Source organism: Chrysochloris asiatica, unplaced genomic scaffold (genome assembly GCF_000296735.1).
Source record: "Chrysochloris asiatica unplaced genomic scaffold, ChrAsi1.0 scaffold00028, whole genome shotgun sequence".
NCBI classification, from domain to species: Eukaryota; Metazoa; Chordata; class Mammalia; order Afrosoricida; family Chrysochloridae; genus Chrysochloris; species Chrysochloris asiatica.
In genome coordinates, this window is record NW_006408546.1 from 12,454,370 (window position 1) to 12,466,480 (window position 12,111).

Consider the following 12,111-nt stretch of genomic DNA (forward strand, 5'->3'; position numbering starts at 1 on the left):
TTTTTTTTTTTTTTTTTTTTTAAGAAATTAACATGCTGGTCCTAAAATTAATACGGATAAAGGACCTAGAATAGCCAAAACAACTTTGAAAAAGAACAAAATTGGTGGAATACCTCATTTCAAGTTTTATTATAGCTATATTATCAAAACACTGCTGTAATAGCTTCAGGATAGAGCAATGTAACAGAATAGAGAATCCAGAAATAGACACATATATGCACAACTGATATTTTCAAAGTAGTATCTTCAACAAAAATGCTAGAAAAATTAAATAAAAACAATAAAAACAAAGCAAACTTCAATCCATACCTTGAACCATATACAAAAATTAACTTAATATAGAATTGCATTCATACATTCAGTCTCTACCACATCCACCAGGAGACAGTAGATGAGTGTCTGAAAACATACCAACGGTTAAATTTAAAGATGACATCACAGTGTCTCACAGAAAACAGACAGTTTCATGAAGAAACAAAGCGGAGTGCCTCAAATGAATGACACTAAAATACAGAATCAGAAAACATATGAGAAGTGGTAGTGGAACTACTTGACAAGGAATTCAAAAGACCGCTGATATAGGTACCTTCAACAGAGTGAGAGAATCATCAAAAAAACTGCAGATGAAATCCAGGAAAACACAGGCAAAACTTTAGGAGCTAAATTGACAAAAAAAAAAAAACCTGGAAATCATACAAAATTAGCAATTAGAAAGCTGAATGATTAATACTAAAACTTCAGAAATAGATAAAATTGGAAAGACAAAGAAGTAGAACTGACTCAGTGGAAGGTCAGCTTACTAAGTTTGAATACAAATTTCTCAATATTCATCTTGTAGAGAAACAATCAGAAAAAATCATTTAAAAAAATCTAAGAAAGCCTAAGATTTACATGGAATATTATCATGAGGAGTAATTTACATGTAGTTGGAATTCCAGAACAGGGAGGGGAAAAAAAAGAGAGAGAGAGAGAATATTGTCTAAGAGTTATTGGAAGAAAACTACCTAACGTCATGAAAGACCAAGATGGTTGAACAAGCTTCAAACAGAATAGACCCCAAAAGAAAATCACTATGACTTACTATAATCAAACTTTCCTAAACAAAAGGGAAAATCCTGAGAACAGACCAAGAAAACAAAATGTTACTTATTAAGCAGAACTAATAAGACTAAGCTCTGATTTTTCAGCAGTAACTATGTACACAAGACAATGATGTTGCTAAGTATTGTCAAGTTGGTTCTGACAGCAGTTCAGTGGTTATCCTGTAGTGCCATACCAGGACTCTTTAAGAAGAAGACAGTGACAGGATAAATATCAAACTGAAAGAAAAAAAATTGCCAACCAAGAATAAATAAAGTCCTCGACCGCTATAGCCATAGTCCTAACCTGAATACTTTATTTGTATCCCCATGAAAATTATAATAATGAAATGTAAAATTTTTCAAAATTAATTCATTATAGATTATAGAACTAAATGTAAAACATAAAACTTCAAGGAGAAACTCTGACTTTGGATTAAGCAAAACTTTCTTAGATATGACACCAAAAACACAATCCTTAAAAAGAAAAATTGAGACAATTCTAGCAAGATGGCAGATTATGCAGATGCACCTCATGGACGCTCTACAATAAAGAAATGAGAGATAAAATGAAACAGACTCAGGTAAAATTCTGGCACCCTGAACTTCGGAAGAAAGGTTACAGAGGTGGATGGAGAGCTTACTGGGAGGAGAGGCTGAGCAGGGACAGTGAGAGAGGGAAACTGATTGGTGAACAGCTGGCCAGATGCAGCTCAACCATCTTGTGTGTGAGCCACTTTGGCAGTGGAAGGAGACCTGACAGAGCAGATTCGAGCAGGCAACAGAAAAGGTGTGATTTTTTCTATTTCCCCACATTCCTGGTGACCAGAAATGTGACTAGCTCCCATCCACCCCCAGCTTAGACCCTGCTCTCCAGGAGTTTTGAGTCAAAACCATGGAGTTTTTTGTTTGTTTGTTTGTTTTGAGTCAAAAAAACCATGCCAGTGTGAGGGAAAGGCCAGCTGCACCACTTAATGTGCCACTTGGTTGCCTGGATTCAAGTGGGCTCGGTGCCAGACCTACAAAAACTACAAAGCCACCAGATCAGCATTTAACCAGTCATGCTGCCCCCAGCTTCCCTGTGGTCCTAACAGACACGGAAACCAGTTCCATCAAGGACCCCCACAAACTATTTCTGAATTGAGGGCCAGGAACTCTGTTGTCACATCCCTTCCACAACCACCCCATTAGCTCCTTAGATTGTAGGAGTCCCCCCAGGGGTTTCTGCCCTCCAGGTCCAACAACTGTACTATTTGTTTCTACAAGTATGACAACCTCACAAATCCCTGAAGACGACAGACAATTTTAGCTTACACAAAGAAACACGAGAGACTTGCTCAAACAAATGACCAAGATGCGGAGCCAGAGCAATTCTGAGGAAGAAAAGGTAATGGAACTATCTGAAAAAGAATGATAATTAGGTACCTTCAAAGGATCAATAAGAAAGATCAAGGAAAACACAATAAAAACTTTAGGAGAATTCAGGAAAATACTACAAGAACAAACAGAATAAATGTAAATTTTGAAATAATACAAAACCTAGATTTGTAAGTCCGAAAGATTAATACTAAGAACTCAGAAATGGACAATACCATTGAAAGGACAAAGGAAAAAGGAATGAAACAATCCAAAGAAAGCCTAAGAATTATGTGGAACATCATGAAAAGGACCAGCTTATAGGTGATCAGAATTTCAAAACAGGAAGAGACAAGCACAGAGGAAATTGTCAGAGTTGTTGGAAGAAAAGTTCCTTAACATCATGAAAGAGGAGAACATAAGCATATAAGAAGCAGAATGAACCCCAAACAGGATAGATCCCAAAAGAAAATCACCAAGACATATTATAATCAAACTTTGCAAAATCAAAGAAAAGAAAAGAATCCTGAGAGCAGTCTGTGAAAAACAAAAAATACCGACAAAGGAGAACTTATAAGACTAAGCTCTGATTTCTTAGCAGAAACCATGTAGGCAAGAAGACAATGGAATAACAAATACAAAACTCTGAAAGAAACAGACTTCCAACCAAGAATCATCTATCCAGCAAAATTGTCCCTCAGACGTGATGGTGAAATTAGGACATATTCTGATAAACAGAAATTAAGTGGATTTGCAATGTCTAGTCCAACTTTACAAACAATGCTGAAGGGTGTTCCTTGGACTGAGAACCAACAACAGCAGACAACAACCTGAGATTACTGTACATAACAACAACACCCAGAAACCAATCCAGATATGGAAGTATTTAAAGTAAAAGAAGACTGAAAATAAGGAACCAGAAATATCAATGTATAATGAAGTTAACTACAAAGTAAAAAGAGGAAATAGTGTAGATATAGAACTTACAAATGGCAAGGAAGTCAAGCAGATTTCAAGATAAAAAGATGGAAAAAATTAATGAATTACAGGGTAACCTCAAAGAAAAATAATACAGCAGCACACACTTTTTTTATTTAAGGAGGGAAATCAGATTTAGTAAACATTGATTTACTAAATGAACAGAAATGAAAATGACAAGAAAACCCATAAAATTAACTGAGTTTAGAAAATTATGTGAAACAAAGAATCCAGTAGCGCCACACACACACACACACACACACACACATACAAAAACAAAACACAGAAAAAGTAACAGCAGTCAATTCATACCTATTGATAATTACACTGAATGTAAATGGATTAAATGTTCCAGTCAAGAGGCAAAAAGAACAGAATGGATAAGAAAACAGGATCTTTCAATATGCTGTCTGTAAGAGACATATCAAAAAGATGGAGACAAAACATTGAAAAATAATGATGAATCTGTGAAACATCTCACAACAGGCTGACCCTGGAGAACATTATGCTGAATGAAATTAGTCAATCACAAAAGGACAAACATTGTATGAGAACAACATTGTAAAAAGGTTTTCTTGATTAAACAATCTATGATGGTTACAAGGAAGGGGAAGGGAAAATTATTCATGGGCTAGAGGATAGATGCATATTAACATGGGTGACAGGGCAGACAATATACAAAGAGGGAGGTTGGCAGAGGAAAGATAAAAGTAGGAGGAGACACGGGGGAATGTAATAAGTAAGTGAATTGAGGTAAATGATGCTAACTGTTGGTACATGATGGGATTGCAGTCATATAAGGAGTTCTGGTGTGGTGCTTGTAGGATATAACACTGGACCACAAGTTCGTTTTGAACTACAAGATCAGCAGTTCAAACTCATCAGCCATTCCTCGGAAACACTATACAGGGTCGCTGTGAGTCAGAACCAAGTAGACAGCACTAAACAACAATAATAATGAAGCAAAGTATATGATTTGTTGAATGTAAAACTTATGATCTGCTCTGTGAACCTTCACTGAAGTCACAGTAAAAAGTTTTTAAAAATAAAGGGAAAATGGATAAATTGGACTTCATGAAAATTAAGAATTTTGACTCTCCAATAGCACTATTAAAATAAAAAAAGAACTCTGAAATTCAACAATAAGAAGAAAACATTTTTTAAATGGACAAAGTATCTGAACAGACATTTTATTAAAAACAATACACAGATGGAGAATAGGCAGATGAAAAGATGTTCAATATCATTTATCTTTAGGAAAATACAACTTAAATAAACAGTGAGATACCACTTAGAATGTTTTATTTATATTAGTAGCCTAAAACTGGGAAACAGCTCAAATTTCTATCTTCAGCGCAAAGAGTTAACAAATGGTTGTATATCCACAAAATGAAATACAACATGACAATAAATAGGAAAGAACTATAAATAAACACAAAAGCATGGATGAATCTTAAAATACTTATGCCAGATTTAAAAATTCAGGGGCAGGGGTGGGTGGGACAGAATGCATACCCTTTGTTCCATTTATTTAAATTCTAAAAAACTGAAACTAATCTATAGTGAAGGGAGCCCTGGTAGCACAGTGCTAAAGTGCTTAGATGCAAACCAAAAGTTTGGCAATTTGAACACAAGTGCTCCATGGATAGTCTGATGTGGTAATCTGCTTCTGTAAATATTTACAGCTTTGAAAACCCTATAAAGTCAGAATGAACTCATTGACAGCAGGTTAATGGAGGAACATTTTAAACACTCCAGAAAGACACAAAAGTAGACTTGAAAACATGAAAAGTCATCCTCCATTTTAAGGTAGGATGACTAAATATTGTAAAGATAACAGTTCTCCCTAATTAACTTAAAAATTTGATGTAACCCCAATAAAATATCAGCTGTTATTAAGTGCTGTTGACTTGGTTTTGACTTATAATTACCTGGTTTCTGGGCCTCTTGATATGGCACTGTAGGATAAGCACTGGTCTGTGAACTACAGTGTCAGTGACTCAGACCCGCCAGCTGCTCCTTGGAAACCCTGTACAGGGTCACTGTGAGTTAAAACCAACTCAGCAGCACTTAACAACAACATAGGGTTTCTGAGGCTGTCAACTTTGTCGGGGCAGTAAGCCTCATGTTTTCCCCTAAGAGCAACTGGTGGATTCAAACTATTGTCCTGTGATTAGCAGCCCAGTGCTTATACTACAGTGTTGCCATGCTCCCAGAAGATCAGTAAATTCTATTAGGTTAATACAAAACTCTATGTTGATATTTTACTGTGTGTGATAGCACCGAATTTTTTCTTTTGCTTTGAATTTTTTAGTTAACTTAAGGAAAGCTGGTATCTTTACAATCCTATCTAAGAACTAGGGACAAAAAAAAAAAAGAACTAGGGGCACATTTACATATTTTCAACTCCATTTTTGTGTATTTCAGGGTCAGCAGTTCAAACCCACCAGCTGCTCCTTGGTAACCCTATACAGGGTCGCTGTGAGTCAGAACCGACTCGACGGCACTTAACAAAATAATAACATAAGTCAAAATGGAATACTGTAGCTCTGTAGGTTAAGCACTGGACTGTGAACCACAAGGTCAGCATTTTGAGCCTACCAGCTGCTCTGTGGGAAAAAGATGAGTCGTTCTGCTCCTGCAGATATTTGCAGTCTTAGAAACCCTATACAGGGTTGCTATGAGTCAGGACTGACTCCATGGCACATTAACAATAGCAAAGTTAACACTAAAGTCCTTGCGAGAAACCAACTACACAAGAATATCCAAGAAAGAGAAAAGTTATGAGAGGGAATAGCCCTACCAACATTAAACATAGTGTAAAACTCCTATAATTACAGTAACATGGTACATAAATAGACACAAAGATAAGAAAAATAGAATACAAAATCCTAAAATAAACCCAATTACCATATAGAAATTTAGTCTATGATGATCAAGGTGGCATCCCGGATCACTAAGGCAGAGATGGGCAGTTTAATGAATATTGTTGGAATAATGGGGTGTTCATTTGGAAAAAAGACATTTCAGTTAGATCCATATCTCACACCATAAACTCCAATTAGATTAGGGGTCTAAATGTATTAAGTGAAACCATGCAAGTACTAGAAGAAAGTGTGTGAATTCCTCATTAACCTTTGTGTGTGAAAGGCTTTCTGACAATTCGAAATCTAAAGACAATAAAAAGATTGATAGATTTAGTTATATAAATTGTTTAATTTGCATGGCAAAAACAAACACATGACAAAGTCAAAAGGCAGCTGGCAAACTGTGAAAAAAGTATTTGTAACATGTACTACAGTGAAAGTGCCTTTAGTATTTAAAGAACTGTCAATGCTGGGGACCAAGAACCAAAACCCTGTAGAAAAACAGGAAAGAGATGTGGACAGTTCATCAAAAGAGATATAAAATGGCCCTTTACCTATTAAAATACTATCCAGACTTAAATTAGAAAAAAGCAAATTGAAACATTAAGATACCTGTTTCTTTCTTATCAAACTGACAAAAATTAAAAGTACAAGAACGCATTCTGTTTTCAAGGCTATAGGGAAAACAGAAATTCATACTGGCATAACCCTTCTGGAGAGAAATCTGGCCATACTTAGCTAAACTACGTGTTTTTCGCTTTAAGTCAGAAATCAACTCAACACCTCTTAACAACAAAACAACAAATCCCATTCCTAGGAATCTACACTGAAAAATTAATTGCCATGAAATTGGCCCCCAATTCATGGGACCCCATGCACAACAGAATAAAATGATCCTGCTTAATCTCCATGATGGGTTGTTGATCGGTTCATTATAATCTAGAGTTTTCACTGGCTGATTTTTCAGAAGTAGATCACCAGGCCTTTCTTCCTAGTCTGTCTTAGTCTGGAAGCTCTATTGAAACCTTCCAAGCATGATAGTACGCAAAAGCCTGCACTGACAGACGGGCTTGACTGTATGTAAGGTACACTGGCTAGGATTCAAAGGCAGGTCTCCTGTGTGAAAGGTGAGAATTCTACCGCTGAATTGCCTCTTCCATGCAGAAGATCAATTTCCAGTCATACAAAAGAATATATATATGTTTATTTACTGCAATATTGTAATTGCAAAATATTAGAAACAACTTAAACGTCCATATACAAGGGTAAGTCAAGTATTGCTGTAAAATTACATAAACCTTTATTTAAAATATCAAAATGTGAAGCTATTGTTTCTTGACATATCTAGGTCTACATACCACTTCTGAAGGCAGTGTTTGCATCTCTCTAAACCTTCCTCAGAGAATTCTGTGCTCTTCGATTGACATCTCGTCATATTGGCAGTTTTAGCATCCTCAAAGGATTCAAATCATATTCCTTTTAAATGTTTTTTGAGTTTGGGGCTGTGTGTGGTCGATGGGGTTACGTTTCCCCATTAAGTTCTTCTAGGACAGCCCTTGCAACCTAAAAAAACAAATAGTATATTGTCATGATGGAAAAAAATTCCTCATTGTAACTTTCCTGGCCCTTTTCTCACCAGTACAGATTTCTGTTTTCTTAAAACACCGTCCTAGTAAGCCTGCATGATTGTCTTGTGTTCTTCAAGAAAATCTATCAAGATTACTTCTTTGGAATCACACACAAAAAAATCACCATAACCTTCTAATCTGAGTTCTCTACGTAAAATTTCATTAGCCAAGCAGATCCTCTCAGAAGGCACTGTTTTTTGTGTATGTGTGGTTTCTTTTAATATTTTTTATTATGAATTGAGTGAAAGGTAACAGAGCAGATCATCAGTTTTACATTCAACAAGTCATACAACTTGATTCATTGTAATGGTTATAATCCCTTCCTGTACCATCAGGTAACAGTATTTCTCTCTATTTATTTTAGCTCTTTTTTTTTAAAACACTCAGACATATGTAATAATTTATACCACCAAAGGGCACATTCAGTAAGTCTGTCTCCTGGCTGCAAGCTCTCACTCTTCCCATGAATCCAGAGTCTTCAGCTGCTCCATCTCTCCATGTCCTTGTCCCCCCATCTCTGCCTCCATCTCTGCTGTCTCTGAAAAGCAACTGAGCAAATTACTGAGCGAATTTATCTGCAGCTATCCACTGATTGAAGAGGGCATGTTTAAACAGGTTTTGTTTTTAATAAACCCATCCTTGTGTGAACTGGAACCCTACTAGCAAAACTGTTTTACTTATCCTCATATATGCACACCATGGAGTGCTATGCAGCTGTTAAAAATTAAATGAGGAAGATCTTTATGAACTGATTTGAAGTGTTTTCCAGGATATACTGTATAAAGTTAAAAAAAAAAAAAAAGTACAAAAAAATGTAATTTGCTACTCTTCATATAAGAAAGAAAGATATAAGCAAAACACACTTATCTGCTTATATGTGCAAAAGAAATGTTGTTAGTTGCTGTCAAGTTAATTCCAACTCATGGTAACTCCATGTATTACAGAGTAGAACTGCTTCATAGAGTTTACTTCACTGGTGTGCTATAGGATAAGTACTCGACCTCAAGGTTGGTTTGAACTACAAGATCAGCAGTTCAAACTCATCAGTCATGCCTCAGAAACACTATACAGGGTCCCTCTGAGTTGGAATTGACTCGATGGCACTTAACAGTAACAACAATCTTAACAGAAGCAGATTGCCAGGCCTTTTCTTCTGCAGTGCTACTGGGTGGGTTTGAACCAATCTTTAGATTAGCATTCAAGAACAAGTCTTTCGCATACCTAGGGACCTTGTAAGAAGCCCTGGTAGTGTAGTGGATTACACATTGGACTGTTAACCACAAGGTCAGTAGTTAAAATCCACTACCACTCCTTAGAAGAAAGATAAGGCTTTCTACTCCTGTAAAGATTTACAGCCTCAAAAACCCTATGGAGGGTCACCATAAGTCGGAACAGACTCAACACCACACAGCCACCACCACCACCAGATATCTTGTTAAAAAGAAATGCAAAAAAACAGAATCTGAAAATATTAGTTACTTACAGGGGGTAAATGGGAAAAGTGTGTGTAGTGGGTTGAATGATGGCGTTAAAAAATATATATCCACACTTTTTTGTCTGACATCTTAGCTAGGCTGTAGTTGTAGCTCCTCTCCAAGCTTCGTGATGCCTCCCAAGGATGACAAGAAGAAGAAAGATGCCGGAAAGTCGGCCAAGAAAGACTAAAACCCAGTGAATAAATCTGGGGGCAAGGCCAAAAAGAAGAAGTGGTCTAAAGGGAAAGTCCGGAACAAGCTCAATAACCTGGTCTTGTTTGACAAAGCCACATATGACAAGCTCTATAAGGAAGTTCCCAACTATAAACTCATAACACCAGCTGTTGTCTCTGAGAGACTGAAGATTTGCAGTTCCCTAGCCAGGGCAGCACTTCAGGAGCTGCTTAGTAAAGGACTTACCACGTTGGTTTCAAAACACAGAGCTCAAGTAATTTACACCAGAAACACAAAGGGAGGGGATGCCCCAGCTGCCAGTGAGGATGCATGAACAGATCCAACCAACTGTACATTTTGAAAAATAAACCTTTATTAAACCAAAAAAAAATAGATAGATAGATAGATAGATAGATAGATAGATAGATAGATAGATAGATAGATATCCACAGTCTAACTCCTGGAACCCATCAATGTGACCTTCTTTGGAAAAGAGGTCTTTGCAGATGAACATTAGCTAAGTCACACAATGTAACAGACAAATTTCAAAGTACTTGGCTACATGGTTTCTTTTACAAAAATTTCCCATGTCTCTAAGAAAGAATAATTTTAGTTGTGCTATGTTTATAGCCTTCATGTCTAAATTTCATTTAACAACCTCTGCCAAGATTTGTAGAATTAATTTTCCTTGACAAGTTTTGATATGTTAGAATATCCATAGTTCTTACCTCTATGACATTTGATTCACAAATCACCAGATATAGCTTAAATAACTTTTTCTTTTATTGAGGTACACTATACATACAGAAAAGAGTCCTGGTGTGGCCCTGTGGGTTAATGCACCAGAATGCAAAGTCGTTTGAACTGCAAGGTTAGCAGTTCAAGCTCACTAGCTGCTCCTCAGAAACCTTATAGAGGGTCACTATGGGTCAGAACCGCCTTGACAGCACTTAACAAAAACAACAACAATACATACAGAAAAGCACATGTTGTTAAGTGCTGTCAAGTCACTTCCAACTCATAGTGACTTGGTATAGGGTTTCCAAGGAGCAGCGGATGAATTTGAACCACCAGCTTTTCAGTTAACAGTCCAGTGCTTATTCTACAGCACCACACCAGGACTCCATATATACAGAAAGGCATACATAGTAAATTTGTGTTGTTGTCACGTGCCTTTAAGTTGGTTATGATCCATAGCCACCCTATATAGGATTTCCTAGGAGCATCTGGTGAGTTTGAACTGCCAACCTTGCAGTTCAAACCAACTTTGCAGTCCAGTACATTAACGAGTCTGCACCAGGACTCCATACATAGTATACTTCTAATAAAGTGTAATTTTTTCATAGTATTAATTAAGGAGAACTGGAGGTATGGTGGGTTAAGCATCGGGCTGCTAACAGCACTAGCCACTCTACAGAGAAAAAACGGTGAGACTGTCTGCTCCAATAACTTAGATTTACAGTCTTGGAAACTCTGTATAGGGGTGCTATGAGTTGGAACCAGTTTGATGAAAATGGGTTTAGTATGCTGCTGGGGTGGTGATGGCGTGCCATGGAGTCATTCCCAACTCACAGCAAGCCTCTATAGAGTTTCCAAGGCTTTTAACCTTTCTGAGAGCAGAAAGTTTCATCTTTCTCCTGCAGAGCAGCTGGTAGATTTGAACTGCTGACTTTGTGGTTAGCAGACTAATTTGTAACCCACTATACTTCCAGAGTTTGGTATGTTATTGTACGTGCTGTTGAGTTACTTCTGACTCATAGCTACTCAGTGTCGTGTTTCTCTTGATTGTTTTTGTTCAAGTGTGTGTGTTTACTAATTTAGTTTTGGTTTTGATCTTTTTCAGGATGTGGTGGATACACATCCTGGTCTTACATTCTTGAAAGATGCACCGGAATTCCACTCCCGCTATATCACCACGGTAGGTTGAGTCCTCATTTGTCTTAATACAATTACACAAGTCTTTTAGGAGACTTTCTTATCATTATGCAAAAAGTAACATGGGCTATAATGTTTCTTTTAAATGGAAGAAAGGTACGGTAAAATTTGTCATATTATATGTTTATCTGTTGCCCTTTTTATATGTACCTGGTGCTCAAGAGGTCTTTTGAATACAACATTAAATTAATAGTCTCATTCTTTCTGGTCTTATGAGGTATACCGTACTCTGTGCTGTGACTGTTGATATCCAATTAATCTTAGCTTTTCCAAATAAGACTGAAAAGAATTTTCAACAGTCTTTCCCAGAAAAAGATGTGTCTCCAGTACCTGAGAGTATGCAATGGAAATGATGAGAATGCTTTCTTGTAAGCAGAAAACAAATTACGTAAAAGTATAAAATAACAGTGCAGTCCCCTATTTTCTAAGGAATTTTCCCTCCCTGTTTCCTCATGCACAGCCTCATTTCATCAGTCACAGGCAGAACATGAATTATGAATGAGCACACGCAGGCCTGCAGTGCGTAGTGCAACCATATCATGTGTTCTCTGTCCTAGATCCCAGTTATATTTGGAGGGATCCCCAAGACCAGTCCGCTGCATAGTCCTGCCTCACAGTT

General features: G+C 37.0%; 1 protein-coding gene across 2 annotated transcripts in view; it reads left to right on the top strand.

Annotated features, from left to right (window-relative positions):
* Window positions 1-12,111, top strand: part of PPP2R3A (protein phosphatase 2, regulatory subunit B'', alpha) — a 200,300-nt gene that overhangs the window by 91,132 nt on the left and 97,057 nt on the right. For both annotated transcript variants that reach the window (XM_006846599.1, XM_006846600.1), the window contains exon 5: window positions 11,401-11,475. In XM_006846599.1, the coding sequence (XP_006846662.1) occupies window positions 11,401-11,475 (75 nt within the window). The remainder of the gene's footprint in view (window positions 1-11,400; window positions 11,476-12,111) is intronic.